Consider the following 17,236-nt stretch of genomic DNA (forward strand, 5'->3'; position numbering starts at 1 on the left):
GATCCAGACAATGATTTAACCAAGGCTGCCTGTCAGCAATGTCAAGTATCTAACATGACTATTATGCGATTGTCTTGTCTTCGCATTATTACTCAGTTTACCTACATTTGATAATTTTCTTCTCTTTTTTTGCTGTTCTCTCTCGTTACAAGAATAGTGGGCCAAGGTCTCTGAGTGGGTTAGTCTCCTCACATCTGCTTGCATTCACTTTTGAGGGATCTCATATGTCAATTATTATACCCCCTAGAACATTCTTCCAAGTTAACATCCATTTTATATAACAGAAACCATTCCTCAGAACCTTTCCACTGAGGTCTTTATGTAACTAGAGAAAAGTTTACATTTGTTATGTATACTTCTTTTCTATAATTCATAGTTCAGACTTACACATGGATATCAGCTGCTATTTCAACATAGAAGTTCAGTCCCTTAATGATATGAGTTACATAATTCTGAGGTACCCCCTTCACATGTATAGGAATAAGGATATGTTTTTCATTTGCCATTTTAAATCTCATCTGACAGAATACGAGACTTCTCACAAAATAAAGAAATAAATAATATATAACCCCCCCCCCCCCCCCCCCCCCCCCATCAAAATCCACACTGCATCCAAGAAAATGAAAAGTTACAAAACATTTTTGATCAATTAAAATGATACATAATAGGAAAAAGTTACGTGGGCTAACAATAATGGGAGACAGACTTCCCCTTTTGGCGTTAGCTCCACTGTTTACTTCATCTTGGGGAATGTGCTGCTGGCTGCCTGCACAGTGCGCACAGAGCGGCTCACTGGTCTGCCCACGCTCCTGACACATGAGAGGGGCCAAACACCTGCTCTCTTTGGCCTACAGTCAGCCCTACAGCAAACCCATCTAGACGGGAAGACATTTTTATGAATTCAATGTTTTATGTTCTTTTTTTCTTCTTTTTTTTAACAAGACCCTTTGAATTCCCCCATCTCCTCCTCCTCCCAGTTGAAATGGAATATTCATGCAATAGTTGTGAGGACTCCAAGATGGAGTTTCATCGACACCACTTGAATAATTTCTTAGTGGAGTTGGCGTTTCAGGTGACGTCCCAGGTTTTATGTGAGGTGTTCAATGTTTTATGTGTTGGTTACCTTATTACCTTAGATGGGAGTGACAAATACTCGCATTTACTACTACCATTTACCACTTACACATTTTTTTATTGTTGTAATTATGAATACATTTGTTATTAATAAGCTGACATTTATCAGGAATGAACAATAACTTTCCTAACTGCCTTTCTTGGTTTTCCAAGAGTCAACTAAATACATAAAAACATAAATGTCAATGAAATTTCAATTATTTATTAACTTGGCAGTCATTCTTACCGACAGTGTAATGCAATGAAATTGTTACAATAAATACAATATTGAAATAAAAGTGCAAGTTCTTGATGAGGAGAGAGAGGCGATGAATCACAGTGTTAGCGCATAAAATACAATATTGTGTCAAGTATTTTGTGCCACAATGCTAATACAGGCTCAGTGGTCCTGTGAACGCTAACCCTAACCCTAACCCTAACCCTAATACAGGCTCAGTGGTCCTGTGAACCCTAACCCTAACCCTAACCCTAATACAGGCTCAGTGGTCCTGTGAACGCTAACCCTAACCCTAACCCTAATCCAGGCTCAGTGGTCCTGTGAACCCTAACCCTAATACAGGCTCAGTGGTCCTGTGAACCCTAACCCTAACCCTAATCCAGGCTCAGTGGTCCTGTGAACCCTAACCCTAACCCTAATACAGGCTCAGTGGTCCTGTGAACCCTAACCCTAATACAGGCTCAGTGGTCCTGTGAACCCTAACCCTAACCCTAATCCAGGCTCAGTGGTCCTGTGAACCCTAACCCTAACCCTAATACAGGCTCAGTGGTCCTGTGAACCCTAACCCTAACCCTAACCCTAACCCTAATCCAGGCTCAGTGGTCCTGTGAACCCTAACCCTAACCCTAACCCTAATCCAGGCTCAGTGGTCCTGTGAACCCTAACCCTAACCCTAACCCTAACCCTAATACAGGCTCAGTGGTCCTGTGAACCCTAACCCTAACCCTAACCCTAACCCTAATACAGGCTCAGTGGTCCTGTGAACGCAGTGGGGGAGGTGTGTTCCTCATCTTTTTTACAGAGACATCCTCTTCACTCCTCATCTCCTTTATTGTCTCTATAGCGTGATTCCTGCAGCCAAGACAGACAGGGGATGTTACAGGGGTTGTCGAATGAGAGAGGCGAGGCCTACTAGCAGATTTGCAATACAGCATTTCCCAGAGATTAAGTGGAGAAAAAGGCTTTTTTGGTCATCTCATTCATTATCTATCCAATAAAATCAGGCTCAAAACATCTAATGCTGAAAACCAATAATTCTAACATATGGCCTTAATACCATCTCAGACAAGCGTCATCTTCATGTGATCTTCCTCATCCTCTTCTGCCTCCTCCCCTTTGTAGCAGTTGGTCGCGGATGTGTCCGACTTTGGCTGGTCTGACTAGACGCATACAGCTAAAGCAAGGACCTCGAGGAGCATGTTGTGTCAGCAGGCTTGAACCATCTCCATAGAAACATTGTCAGCCATCCTCTGCCTTAGGTGGTTGGCGAAGTCTACCTGGGTCCGAGAGAGCATTGTGTTTAGGATGGTCTTTGGGATCCAGCCCTGAGTAAGAAAAGGGAATAAAGATTGAGATGAGAGATGATTGATATAGGTTGTAACATGGATTCTTCTCATTTTCATATTCTTAATTGTTCTCCAGTCAGTTGCATTTGTCAGTGTCACTCAATAAGGTCATGAAGGAATAGGGATGCTTGCTACATACCTTGAGATCTATACTAAGTAACCAAGTGAACTTGGTCATATTTGGGTCTTCAGTGCTGGGCTTCATAACTATACAGGAGGGCCCATTCTCCGCTCTGGAAGATGCAATGATGTGGTGTGAAGAACATCCATGTTAATTTTGTTAGATATCCATCCGTCCATCCATCCATCCATCCATCCATCCATCCATCCATCCATCCAATCAATCCATCATTTCCAAGATACAGATACATAATTGAACTGAATATTCAATATATGATGATTTACACATATCTACCGTAAGAGGTTCTAGCATTGAGAGTCATAGAATATAAATATTTTGCGACAGACAATTGGCTTCCTATACAGAAACAGAACCAGCTTTCCTTTGATTAGTAGGAAGAGGGTTGTTGAAGCAGTTTTCTCATCAGTCTTGGACAATGGTGATGTAATTTATAGGCATGATGCGGCATCAACTCTTAAATCCCTGGACTCTGTCTATCACTCTGCCCTGAGATTCATCACTAATGATAGATTAGACGACAATCACTGTGTCCTTTATGAGAAGATTGGTCTGCCCTCGCTGATGAAGAGGCACAACAAACACTGGTATTTGTTCATTTGTAAGGCCCTTATTGGTAAGCTATCTCCTTATACTACAATTTTGGAATTTTGGAACAGGGTAAATCTGCATTTTGCTATGATGTCCCTAGCCCATGGAATTAACTCCAACAGTCCATAAAGCTTGAGATTCTCCCCTCTGTTGCAGAATTTAAAACCTTGATCTCCAACCATTGTCAATGAAGTTGTACGTGTTTTAATTGATTTGTTATACTTACCTTTGTCTTGCCTTGTTATGATTGTATATACCGTGTGATTTTATAAGCCTTTTTTGCTTATTTCTGTATGTACACTCGACGTGACTGTGAATGAGGGAAACCTCAGTTGCCTTTCGAGTTTAAATAAAGGTTTGAAATTAAATAATATTTGTTGAAACAATATGAATGTATACATATGACCTGACTCACCTTATCACACCCCTCTGTTCTGGCATCTCAGGATGCTCAGTGGACATTCCTGCCAGGAAGAAGGTAGATCCGCGGCGCTTGGCACAACGGACGCTGACAAAGTCCCGCGCCCCCACCTTTGTCTCTGCAGATACCTCATGGGTAACCAGAGTGTCCTTTCCAATCTTCTGGAGGATCTGGGCAAGGAAGGGGACAAGGCCATTCAATCTTTCAGTCATGTGTCAAACACAATTGGGATGTATAAATACATTTGGACCCATACTGTACACTGTATATAGATAGCATTTCTTACAACACGTCTATGAGGTGTTCTCTTAAAAGGCTGTAATTTAGGCGGCTGGGTGGCGCAGCGGACAAGGCGCTCGTCACCAACGCAAGAGACACTGGTATCGAATCCAGCTGTCAGCGTTGCCTCCGGCTTGGCCGGCCGTCATACTGGCTCGATTGGCAGAGTCAGCGGGAGGGAAGCCGGTGGGTGGGTCTGGGTCGTTGTGGACAGCGACTCCTACAGTTCGGTCGGGGCGCCTGCACAGCGAGGGAAGGATCTAAGAGAGGTAGTGTGACCTTCCACGCATTACACCCTCTCAGTGAGAGTCTGTGCTGCCAGGTGAAAAGAAGTGGTGGGCTGGGTACACATGTGTCGTGGAAGCATGTGATAGTCTCCGCCCTCCCAGACCGATGGTAGGGGGTAGAGTGTGCAACGACTAGGAAGGGGATTGGGAATTGGCATAACGACTAACATTGGGAGGGGAGAAAAATGGAAAAAAAGAAGGGGGAAAAAGAGAATTAAAAAAGGCTGTAATTTGAGTTGAAATGTCAGAATAAACTATCTTTGTATATAATCCCTGTTCATACTCCTTTTGGCTGCCATCATCTCTCACCTTGACCTGTTTGACGCGGGGGTTCCACTCCCCCATCTGTTCCATGTTCCCCACCAATTCTCCATACAGACTGTCAGAGGACTGGTCCAACATCACCTCCAGCTTAAACACCTTGCCGATGTCAGGCAACACCTTACTCAGAACCTTGTCGCCATTTTCCTGAGGGGGAGGGGGGAGAGGGAAGATATTGGCCTATCGGACATAATATCTCACTATCAGACGAGTAACAGAGCAGAGAAATCCTTCTCATCCTTAGTTTTATTGTAGGGTTGCATGATATATCTGCGACCACGTCGGTATCAGCTGATGTTAATGATTTTGTAGCAGGAAATGAGCATCGGATGAGCAAAACTGGGCAGACACCAATGTATTGCTGAACATAATATCAGCTGATGATAGTGATAAAAAAAATATATATATATATAAATATATATTTATTGGTGTAAATACAATGAGCAGAACTGGGCAGATCTTGACACTGTCCATCTGTATACTCACAGCTGTAATCTCGGTGGTCCAGCCGTCCTGTTGACTGAGGATGCCGATGGCCTTCTGAAGAGCCTCCTCGCCCTGCTTCACATAGGACATCTGCTCCTCACTGTAACCCTCCTCCTCCTCTTTGATCCGGGAGCCTTTGAGAACAGAGAAGAGTACCACAAACTCTCTGTTGATCTCCACATTTACGTTAATACAATTATAGGATAAACGACTCCCAAGAGAAAAAGCATAGACTTAGGATAGGCCTATCTGATTACTTCTCCAGAGATCCATCTAGTGTCTTTTTTTTGTGTCAATATTGACAAGTACAGTATGTCTATGTCTGATGGCCCAAATTACTATCACAAATTAATGTATAATACAAGAATGCCATCAACCTGTCTGAGGCAGGGTTATTATAGTTTTGTATTTTTCATTCGTTTTTTATTTCTATTCCGTTTTCAATTTTTGTTTTCAATTCAGTTTAGTTTCAGTTAGTTTCCAGAGTGGGTTTGCTCGTTTCAGTTTCGTTTTTATTGTTTAAAATGTTTAGTGTTACTTTCGTTTTTATTAGTTTCAGTATTAGTTGTAGTTTTTATTTGTATTATTTATGGGGGGTATTGGGGGCAAGATTTAAGAAGAACTTTGTGAATGCAATTGACTCATGTACTGTAGATACCCCGGTCTCAATAAACATTATGCACCAATCAGTGCCTCCTCTAGCATGCTGTGTTGACAGATTTGACCAAATTCACAAAAAGTAAAGACCTTTTCTGTATATATATATATATCATTTTATTTTATATTAGTTTGTTTTGTAAGTACACAATATTCTTTCAGTTAGTCTAGTTTACATTTTTATTTCAGTGAACAAATTTCTTTTTTCCACGCCAAGTTTTAGTTTTTAGTTTATTTTTATTTTAGTTACCATAATAGCTTAATGACTCACTGAGAATGGAGCTCCTTCTGCGGACTTGGCTGATCCAGTTGCTGGGACCTGGACCTGCCAGTCTGTTGAGTTCATGATGAATGGCCACCATAGCATTCTTCCTCAGACCTTGAGAGATGGAGACAACAACAGGCATTGAATTACAACCATGTTAAATTCAGTGGTGATAATGACTAATTATTGGCTAGGATATCACAAGTCTGCGCATATATACACCAAGAACATAACTAGGAAACTCCTGAAGTTTGGGGATGGTTCATTTCTTCATACCGGTAGCTTTCAATGTGCAATGAACTACTAGTTACTATGCTTATTGGAGGAGAAAACAGGGTTCCATCTAATAATCACATTGCCTGAATTCAATGAGTTCAGAGCGGAGGATAGCTTTTGAATAGAAGAAATTAAGCAAACCAGGTCAACCCCAGTGCCGGTCTATTGTTGGTCTCTTTCACCCACCTGTCATGTTCCTCATATGCCGGTAGGAGATGCCAGCACATAGTTTGAAAGTTGCAGGTAACATTTTCAAGTCAAAGAGGTTTGAAAGAAATAGACAATTGTGTAAAACGAACAAAAAGACAGCACCAATTAGGTCCTTTGAAAAAGAAGTAGATGTGAGTCTCTGTCGAGAGGATGTTAAGTCTCAGTCTGCAGGGACATGGGAGAATGTCTTTTTATAAGAGCACTGCCCACAAGGCCGCGGCGTTGTCACCGCGTAGATGAACACACCCACATCACCACAACAACCCTGTGGCCAAGGCTGCCTCTCAGACATGACGTTATATATCGGCCTCTAGTAAATGTGTCAGATAACGTGCAGCGCTCCGGCCCGTTAACAGCTAGTGTAGATAGTGGAGAGAATAGCCTCTTGGCCATGATAAGACATCACGCAGAAGAAGCGTGTCAGTAAAAGTAGTGGGACGAGGGGTCACAGTGACTCACATCCGCTACCTTCAGGGTTCCTTACAGTCTGCACACATCCACCACTGTACTGACTAACACCACATTATGATTGATGTGTTGATACGACCTCAGGGTACCATCTATGACCTCATAATTCCAGCTGTGACCATTGCAGTATGTCATGGTCAAACAGGAGAACAGATGCAGCAGTGTGAATTAGGCTACTACTGTAATCTTTAACCCCTTCTCTGCCACACTACCAAACGGTTAACCCTTTCACTACCACACTACAGAAGGTTAACATTTACATTTAGTCATTTAGTTGACGCTTTTATCCTAAGCGACTTACAAGTTCTGTACGACAAGTCATCAGGAAGGGCACGACTCTATCAGCTGAGTAACAATGTTCATCAAAGTGTTGAGTGCTACAGTGTAGGTTAGTTTATTAGGACAAGTGCAACCGTAACCATCTGTAGTGTGGTAGTGAAGGGGTTAAAAGGGTTACCTTGAGGTAGAAATAAAGGACGTTGCTTTGGTATCACAGTAATTACTGTGTAATTTGACCACGATTCAGAAATAATTTGAAGGTTTAACTTTTTATTGTAGCATAATTGTAAACACTATATGCCTTGTGGATCTTCCAAAATGATTTGAGACAACTCAGTGAGAGAAACCATTCCTGCTGTCACCTCCATGACCATTTTGCAGTATCGAACGGGACAAATCTCACCAGTGACCAAGCTCCTCATGGATATTGATCAGGTGTGTCAAACTTAAATGTCAATGAGTTTGTATCACGTCCTGGAACTTTCCCAAGCACTGGCTACAGGTGGAAATTGCTCCACCATGTTGTTTATAGGATATTTGGTTAAGCGGGCCTACATATTTTGACAACCTTGCTCTGTAGTTCTATCTGATGACAATATTGCTTCAGTGACGCACACCAGGCATGGACCAAGACTCAACAGTACTCAAAAGAAGCAGGCTATCTAATGGAAAACAGGCACGTGCAGAGAGGGGGGGGGGGGGGGGGGGGGGGGAGTGCTTTGGGTGCCCAAGCGTCTTGCCCATGTGCCCCTTGATGACCAAAGTGCCCTTTTTTGGCAAGGCTTTTTTTTTAACTTTTTTGTAAAGAGCAATGCCCATGATCCTTGTCAAGAATACTTTTAATAATATTATTAATAAAAATAAATATTTGAATGACTGTCTGTCTGAGGTGCATGGTTTTCTGTTATGTTGCGTGACGTGTCGCCCTCCCTCTTGGAATGACAGGCCCATTAGCCAATATAAATCTATAATACATTTAGATAAATCCCAAACTATTCTAAGGCATAATCATAAAGTATGATGCAGTTTGTTGTAAGATTCCGTGTTACATTCTCTGAATATTGGTTGCTAATGTTTTTTTTTTTTATCCACTTTTTCTCCCATTTTCTATATTTTCTCCCATCCCAATTTCGTATCATCCAATTCAACCCTCCCCCGTCACGAACGCTGTTTCTTGCCTCCCACAAGCCGGCTGCAATGTGGACCAAGTCATACATAGCACAAGTCCCCTCCGGTACTTGAGGTAACAGCAGTCGCATCTTTTCACCTGCGCAGCTCGATCTCTCAGTGGCGAGGAGTAACGCGTGGGAGGCTCACGCTGCCCCCGACACTTCCTGATTCTACTGCGCAGGCGCACCAACCGACCTGTAGGAGTCGCTGTCCACAACGCCTGATCCCCACCCATCAGTTTCCCACCCCCTAATACGGCCAATGTGTATTAGTACGGACGACCAGCTAAACTGAAAGCAATGTGGAGCACTGGGCTCGAACAGGCAAGCCCAGCGTCTCATTCGTGGCGAGCGCATTGGTTGCTAATGCTATAGTTTGGCTGGTTACGTTACGCTGTAGTTGGTGTTCTAACATTTTGATACATGTGCCCTTTTAAAAAATGTAGCACCATGCCCCTCTAAAGGTCTATGCATGGCCCTGATGGAAAATGCAATGGAGGTCTTCAGAGGAAAACACAAACGGACTACAGTAATTAATCTAGGAGACAGAGTGAAGTCACCTTAACCTACAGCCTCCTGTCTCTGGCTTGACGGCAGTATCCCTTAATATGTATGGCCTTCAACGGGCCACTGTCTGGGTGGTACATGCAGGCCTAGTATTATCTACTGTCTTTATGATCCACAGCAAGCAAACCAAATACCGTTACATCCGCTGGAACCTAAAATAGACCAGAGGCTTGTTAAAAGGAGAGACATTTGAAACTAATTTGAAAATAAATTAAATGGTATATTTTCACAACTGAATAAACAAACTGTCCTCAGAGGAAGACAGGGTCCCTGGAACTCTGAAGCTAGAAATCTGCCTGAAAAGTTGCCGTTGCACTGCGGTTGTTTACAATGGCAGGGCGCGCAATTCTGTTTACAAACATTCAAGGAAGGCCGTTTGGGTTCACTGTGTGTCAAAATGATTTAGTTTTGATTCATGTTGACATGAGATACAATCATTTTAAAGGATTACATCCATGTATAGTAAATATACACAATTTGTAGCTCAAGCTAATGTAAACAAACCACCCTCTCCCAAAACTGCATGAAGCTTGCCGAAGAGTGGGTCCCCACATGACAAGAGAGCAGTAACATGATGTTTTAATGTTACAAAGGATGCAACCGATTTCTCCAAGCTACATTTGTATGAATACTAAAAGGGGCGTTATTTGAAGTATGGAGCAGATGGCTGCTACAAGATCCTTTCTACGTCTTTCTGGTGTTGTCATTTCCTTTTCTGCTCGGCGAGAATTCCCCAAACAAACATGACGGTCACTGAGGCGGTGTGTGTTGTGTGTGCTTTTCTTTTGTACACCCTCATGTTAGCATAACTAGCAAGTGGACACAGCTGTGAGTAAACAGTTTTCTTCTTCTGGTGTTATGAATGGCTACTTGCACCTGGGTCCGCAAAGTAGGCTGTATGTAATATGCTGCATAAGGACTGCGGAATGTATATGGCCGGTAGGGCTGTGACCCTACCAGAATTCAGGGGTAGAGAAAAATTTGTATATTGATATAAAACAGCATTTCACATCTAATCTCACCATGGTCAGTCTGCTATGATCAATAAATGATTAAAACAGCATTTGACATCTAATCTCACCATGGTCAGTCTGCTATGATCAATAAATGATTGGAGAGTCATAGGAGGAGGTTGTGTGTTCTAGAATATCTAGAAGGATGGTTTTATGTACTCAGATATTTGGCGTGGATGAGGAGAGGATGCTTAGCACTGCACAAGACCGAAGCAGACTACAAAGAGTGACACGTTCAGCCGAACGCACAATTGGAGGGGGGCTCCCCACCCTCCAGAACATTTACAACAAGCGTTGCAGGGGCAAGGCTAAGAGAATCATTAAAGACTCCAGTCACCTGAACAACTGCCTCTTTGAACTGCTGCGGTCAGGCAAGCGATACCGGAGTCTCAAGGCGAGCACAGAAAGACTCAGAAGAAGCTTCTATCCCCAGGCCATCAGGCTGCTAAACGAACAATGAACACTACACAACAACAACCATCAAACGCACATAGCACACACATCCACACGCACACACTCACTTTAAACAAACACACTGTAGCACCCACTCCCCACACTTTATATTTATTGATGAAGGATTGCACTACAACTCGTACACCTTACTGTAAATTGTACCTAAATTGTACCTCATCCCATTTCTGCTTTGCACTATATAGTACTGTACATTAGTACACTGCATAGTATTGTATATTATATGGTAACTCAGTTACGTCTATTCTGCATCGAACATTGTACATATGTCTATACTGAACACTGTGACCTCATTTTCTACTTTTCTACTTCTAAATTACATGCTATACTATGTTATTTGATACTATCTTGTCTAGCACAGTCTCTGGAGCGTAACAGTAAGAAGCATTTTGTATGAAAGTATTCTGTACTTCTGTATGACAACTATTAAAGAAAAACTTAGTGTGGACACCTGCTGGGACGTGGCGTATCCTCCCCTTGGTGGACCGAACGTATCGGCCGTGTACCGGACAGTGTGGCCGAACCCCTCGCCAAACACGTGAGTTTGGGCTGGATGGCCTAGAAGCGGGAAAACAGGGTAAACATAATGGTGCCTAGTTCCTGGCCATGCACAACAGGAGGAGGGGAGCCCCGGTGGACAAGGCCCTCCGGAACAAGGTCCCTTTTAGACCCGAAGAAGCCTTGTCCCTTGCCTGCACGGCAGGAGGAGGGCAGCCCTCCCGGAGAAAGCCCCTGGATTTGATGAAGGGGAGTCCCGGCAGGCACAGCCTCTCCCGAGCAAGGCCCCTTTTAACTTACCCAGCGAACGTACCCGCGAAGGACCGGTATCTTCTGACATGATGTTCTATGCGAGATGACAGCAGCGTTCGTGCGAAGCTGAAGCTTGGAACCGGTGTTGGAGCAAACGGTGAGTGGGGTTTGTATACTGTCTCGGCTGATGGGGAACACCTGAGTGATCAGAAGTATCAAATATAAATAAATATGAATATACTTGCTCAGCAAATGGACCCTGGGTAAATAAAGGTTTAAAAAAAACAACAACAAAAAGCGTAAGATGAAGAGACTGTGGAGGTACTCAGACCAGCACAGGGTTTATTGGGAGCTGAAAGACACAGTGGGTTTGGCTTTCACATGCACTCAGCACCTTACTGTACATCACAGTAAGAAGGAAAGGAGACCATCTCTTCCTTCCTCCTCTTCCACTCCCTCCCTCTCTCCTCTCCATTCCAATAAAGTGTGTTTGTGTTTATTATTTGTTCCCCAGGTGAAACAAACAAGTCACGACAGTCAGGAAATAACAAAGTGCTCATGTCTGTGTGTGGGCGTCGTCTGGGAGATCATGCTAATCAGGAGGCACTTCGTTCTGTGTCAGGAGTTAACTTTTCACATCATGTAGACGAAAAAACAGGCTTGAGTGAAATTGTTAAGGACAATTAAATTACTGTGTGAGCTATTTATAATTCCCTTATGTAGGAAAATATGACATTCTAAAAGAAAACGGAAGAGATTTTTTTTGATTGGCTAATTAAATTACTGTGTGAGCTATTTATAATTCCCTTATGTAGGAAAATATGACATTCTAAAAGAAAACGGAAGAGATTTTTTTTGATTGGCTGTGCTGCTGCGAAGAAGGCCACGCCCCTTTGTGGTGTGTCCTATATGATGTCTTCGTCTCCTCCTAGGTTGTAAATGCACTAGATTATATTTCCAGTAAGATACATTATAGTTTTCATATACCCTGTGTCTTCAAATGATAGGTGTGTGTGTGTGTGTGTGTGAGAGAGAAAGGGAGGGGGGGTATGGGGGTGAGGAAGACTATTTAGATTTTGTTGAAGCATTTGGAACACGTGCAGTAAGTGTAAGGAGGGGGGGTTAGGGGTCGGAGGTCAAATAGAAAACCTTGGGCAGCAGACTTACTTGTTAAAAAAAGAGATGAGATCAGATTCAGACACTTCAAAAATGCACAATGTAATCCAGTGGAGGAAATTTGAATGTCGTAAAAAGATTATAATAATAATAAATTAAAATAACCCACAATATATTTTCATGACTGAATAAACAAACAGTTCTCAGGGAAAAAACATTTGCATGGAAAAAGAAGCTAGAGAGCGACACAGAATGTCCATGTTTACACGTACAAGGCCTAGGATCTGGTTTACTATACTACAGAGAACTATCTTCTATGATCTGGTTTACTATACAACAGAGAACTATCTTCTATCATGTGGTTTACTATACAACAGAGAACTATCTTCTATGATGTGGTTTACTATATTACAGAGAACTATCTTCTAGGCATGCGCTCACATGGCCTCAAACTGATTTTGTTTTGATTCGTTTGATGACATTGGATTGAATAATTCTCAAACGATTGACAAGTAATTTTTCCTCCCAACATTACACAGTGCAACCAAATAGTTTACATCCTTTTCTAAAGATGTAAAATAATATAAAACAATAATAGTAATGAATCCTATTACCTGTGTGACAAAAGCGTTTATACAGTGATGGTCAGAGATAAAACACTATATTTACTGTAAAAAGGGCGGCTACGTGGCGTAGTGGGCAAGGCACTCGCCACGAAATGCTGGAGACGCTGGGCTCGTCAGTTCGAGCCCAGCGCTCCACATTTGCTTTCAGTTTTGCTGGTCGTCCGTACTAATACACATTGGCCGTATTAGGGGGTGGGAAACTGATGGGTGGGGATCAGGCGTTGTGGACAGCGACTCCTACAGGTCGGTTGGTGCGCCTGCGCAGTAGAATCAGGAAGTGTCGGGGGCAGCGTGAGCCTCCCACGTGTTACTCCTCGCCACTGAGAGATCGAGCTGCGCAGGTGAAAAGATGCGACTGCTGTTACCTCAAGTACCGGAGGGGACTTGTGCTATGTAGGACTTAGTCCACATTGCAGCCGGCTTGTGGGAGGCAAGAAACAGCGTTCGTGACAGGGGAGGGTTGAATTGGATGATACGAAATTGGGATGGGAGAAAATATAGAAAATGGGAGAAAAAGTGGATAAAAAAAAATATTTACTGTAAAAAGGTTTTGATTTGATGAAGACAAACAGCATTACATTGTCCTATTATTGTGCAGCGTTTAAGTCTTTTATAAGCTGAGTGCATGTGTTCCTCTCCACTCCAATTGACTGTGCAGAAAATAAAACATCATTTCTGGGGGGGGGGGGGGGGGGGGGGGGGGTTCTGTACAGCATATCAATGAAGGATTTCAAACTTCACATATTCTCCAATATAAAGTGACACTGTAAACCAAGGGGGATTTGTCATCGGTGATGTACATACAGTACAGTGTGTGTGTGTGTGTGTGTGTGGTAACGTGAGTGGAATGAGGTCTACAGAAGCGTGGGATACACCTGTCCATACTTAACACTTGTGCATGCAATGAAAACACAACTCTTTGTGTGTGTGTGTGTGTGTGTGTGTGTGTGTGTGTGTGTGTGTGTGTGTGTGTGTGTGTGTGTGTGTGCATTATGCACTATGATATGTTTGCAGGCTCATATTTAAATAATGTATATAAAAAAACTGATCAGGCAACCCACATTCTGATCCTATCCTTGGTGGTTCTGGGAGAAAAAAAAAGAATAAACTTTTTTTTCTTCCAAAACCAACAAATCAATCAACATGACAACAGTAGCACATAACTCAACGGTATCTTTGGCCTGAGTGTGTGCAAGGCAATGTACATTGTGTGTTGAGGTTGTTGAGGCGATGTTGTCCGTTTCATCTTCTGAATGTTTATGAGTGATTTGAGGCAGGAGTGAAGGCAGATTAAAGAGAAAGAAAGGAAGAGAGAGAGAGAGCAGGGGTGTAGATGGAGGGATAGAGATACCAGTAAATACAGCAGGGAATAGAAAGACTGTGTATGACTTCATTTAAAAAAAAAAAAACAATAACAACAACAACAACAACAACAACAACAACAACAACAACAACAACAGCAACAACAACAACAGCAATCTTTTCCACAAAGACCCAATCCTATATTCCCTGTGGTAGTCTCTCGTTATCCATCCCATATTCCTCCGGTGGTCTCTCTTCATCCATCCCATATTCCCTGTGGTGGTCTCTCTTAGACAGTGGATCCCCTGAATATTAGCTTGGTTTTTTTCATGTCATTTATTTAAAAAAAAATGTAATTAATTTTTTCTTCATCGATCAGTGGCTCTTTTCTCTTGTAGTCCAGCGATCCTGAGGGTTCGTCTGAATGTTTCCCCCCCAAAACGTCTCTGCGCACACGGAGCGTTGCACTACACAGAATGCCCACCAGGCAGGGATGCAGGGCCGGGTGTTGGTGCCCCTCCCCCGGTGTGACCGTGGGCTTTAGACGAGCTGCCTCTGGGTGCCGCTCAGGCCCGGCTGTAAACCAATCGGCAGCAGGGAAGCCTCCGGATCTCCTTCCCTTTGAGTGTGTGTGTGTGTGTGTGTGTGTGTGTCTGGCGCCACACTGTCGCCGTGCCACTAGGGGGCAGAGTTGGACATAGAGTCCACAGAGTTCACACTGGAAGACTGAACGCGACTGTGGGCGATGGACACCTCTGGGTGCTAGAGCAGAGGGAGAGAAAGAGTCAGGGTGAGTTATAGAGGTATAGTCTACATGTTTGCTTGTGTGTGTGCATATGTGTGTGTGTGTGTGTGTGTGTGTGTGTGTGTGTGTGTGTGTGTGTGTGTGTGTGTGTGTGTGTGTGTGTGTGTGTGTGTGTGTGTGCACGCGTGTGTGCGTGTGGGCTAGGGGTTCCTAGCTTTGAATGGGCGTATTTTGCTATGAGGCACGGCCATCTTCTAAACATGCTTAACAGTGATGGTCAATGTGTCTGAGAGCTCTCTGTTCCTGAACCTAACAAAAAGTCCCCCTGGCTGTTAGGAGGACCAGTGGGAAGCTGGACAGGCTGTTAGGAGGACCAGTGGGAAGCTGGACAGGCGCTGCCCTGGCTGTTAGGAGGACCAGTGGGAAGCTGGACAGGCGCTGCCCTGGCTGTTAGGAGGACCAGTGGGAAGCTGGACAGGCGCTGCCCTGGCTGTTAGGAGGACCAGTGGGAGTGGGAAGCTGGACAGGTGCTGCCCTGGCTGTTAGGAGGACCAGTGGGAAGCTGGACAGGTGCTGCCCTGGCTGTTAGGAGGACCAGTGGGAAGCTGGACAGGCGCTGCCCTGGCTGTTAGGAGGACCAGTGGGAAGCTGGACAGGCGCTGCCCTGGCTGTTAGGAGGACCAGTGGGAAGCTGGACAGGCTGTTAGGAGGACCAGTGGGAAGCTGGACAGGCGCTGCCCTGGCTGTTAGGAGGACCAGTGGGAAGCTGGACAGGCGCTGCCCTGGCTGTTAGGAGGACCAGTGGGAAGCTGGACAGGCGCTGCCCTGGCTGTTAGGAGGACCAGTGGGAAGCTGGACAGGCGCTGCCCTGGCTGTTAGGAGGACCAGTGGGAAGCTGGACAGGCGCTGCCCTGGCTGTTAGGAGGACCAGTGGGAAGCTGGACAGGCGCTGCCCTGGCTGTTAGGAGGACCAGTGGGAAGCTGGACAGGCGCTGCCCTGGCTGTTAGGAGGACCAGTGGGAAGCTGGACAGGCGCTGCCCTGGCTGTTAGGAGGACCAGTGGGAAGCTGGACAGGCGCTGCCCTGGCTGTTAGGAGGACCAGTGGGAAGCTGGACAGGCGCTGCCCTGGCTGTTAGGAGGACCAGTGGGAAGCTGGACAGGCGCTGCCCTGGCTGTTAGGAGGACCAGTGGGAAGCTGGACAGGCGCTGCCCTGGCTGTTAGGAGGACCAGTGGGAAGCTGGACAGGCGCTGCCCTGGCTGTTAGGAGGACCAGTGGGAAGCTGGACAGGCGCTGCCCTGGCTGTTAGGAGGACCAGTGGGAAGCTGGACAGGCGCTGCCCTGGCTGTTAGGAGGACCAGTGGGAAGCTGGACAGGCGCTGCCCTGGCTGTTAGGAGGACCAGTGGGAAGCTGGACAGGCGCTGCCCTGGCTGTTAGGAGGACCAGTGGGAAGCTGGACAGGCGCTGCCCTGGCTGTTAGGAGGACCAGTGGGAGTGGGAAGCTGGACAGGCGCTCACCTGGCTTCGGAGTCTGGTCAGATTGGCGGGATTTAAACCAGCTATGATGCTGGGCCAAAGTTACGCTGGAGTGGGCAGGGTCTACTAACTAACTGTCTCTCCGTATCTGATTGCATTATTAGTGTCCTTGACATACTTGTATTTATGTGGACATAAATAAATCATTCAGGTGTGTGTGTGTGTGTGTGTGTGTGTGTGTGTGTGTGTGTTTATTTAGAGGTAGGCTATAGTACCTTTGATTACGCACTAGAAAGGAGGCCTTCTAACCAAGTTGCTGAAATAGATGGAACAGACCATTTCACAGCTAACTCCGGGTTTCCATATTTGGAGGCCTGGGCCCTCATTTATCAATGGTGCGTACGCACAGATATGTGCGTAACCCGTGCGTACGATCATTTCTAAGCAAAGTGTGGGACTTATCAATTTGAACGTGTGCTTGACTTTGTGCGTATATATACGCACAGCCCTGACCGTGCGTACCTGGCGCCCAGCGGTAGAATATGAAGACTGCAGACGGACGGCATTATGCTTTCATTAGTTTCAACAATGACGTGTTCTGTACGACCCGTAATTCACTATAGT

General features: G+C 44.7%; 2 protein-coding genes across 3 annotated transcripts in view; both read right to left on the minus strand.

Annotated features, from left to right (window-relative positions):
- Positions 1 to 2,556: 2,556 nt before the first annotated feature.
- On the minus strand, positions 2,557 to 6,669 carry star (steroidogenic acute regulatory protein; the record flags this gene model as incomplete). The annotated part of the gene is made up of 7 exons (XM_084322759.1): positions 2,557 to 2,676; positions 2,837 to 2,930; positions 3,843 to 4,018; positions 4,724 to 4,882; positions 5,222 to 5,355; positions 6,150 to 6,257; positions 6,606 to 6,669. The coding sequence occupies 7 exons, from the start codon at positions 6,667 to 6,669 to the stop codon at positions 2,557 to 2,559; spliced, it is 855 nt and encodes a 284-aa protein (XP_084178885.1).
- A 5,456-nt stretch (positions 6,670 to 12,125) lies between these two features.
- The window catches only part of grk5l (G protein-coupled receptor kinase 5 like), a 114,656-nt gene continuing 109,545 nt past the window's right edge, over positions 12,126 to 17,236 (minus strand). For both annotated transcript variants that reach the window (XM_084323289.1, XM_084323288.1), the window contains one exon: positions 12,126 to 15,152. In XM_084323289.1, the coding sequence (XP_084179415.1) occupies positions 15,069 to 15,152 (84 nt within the window). In that variant the 3' untranslated portion in view covers positions 12,126 to 15,068. The remainder of the gene's footprint in view (positions 15,153 to 17,236) is intronic.

The sequence above is a fragment of the Notolepis coatsorum genome, assembly GCF_963971535.1.
Source record: "Notolepis coatsorum genome assembly, chromosome: 10".
In the NCBI taxonomy this organism is placed as follows: Eukaryota; Metazoa; Chordata; class Actinopteri; order Aulopiformes; family Paralepididae; genus Notolepis; species Notolepis coatsorum.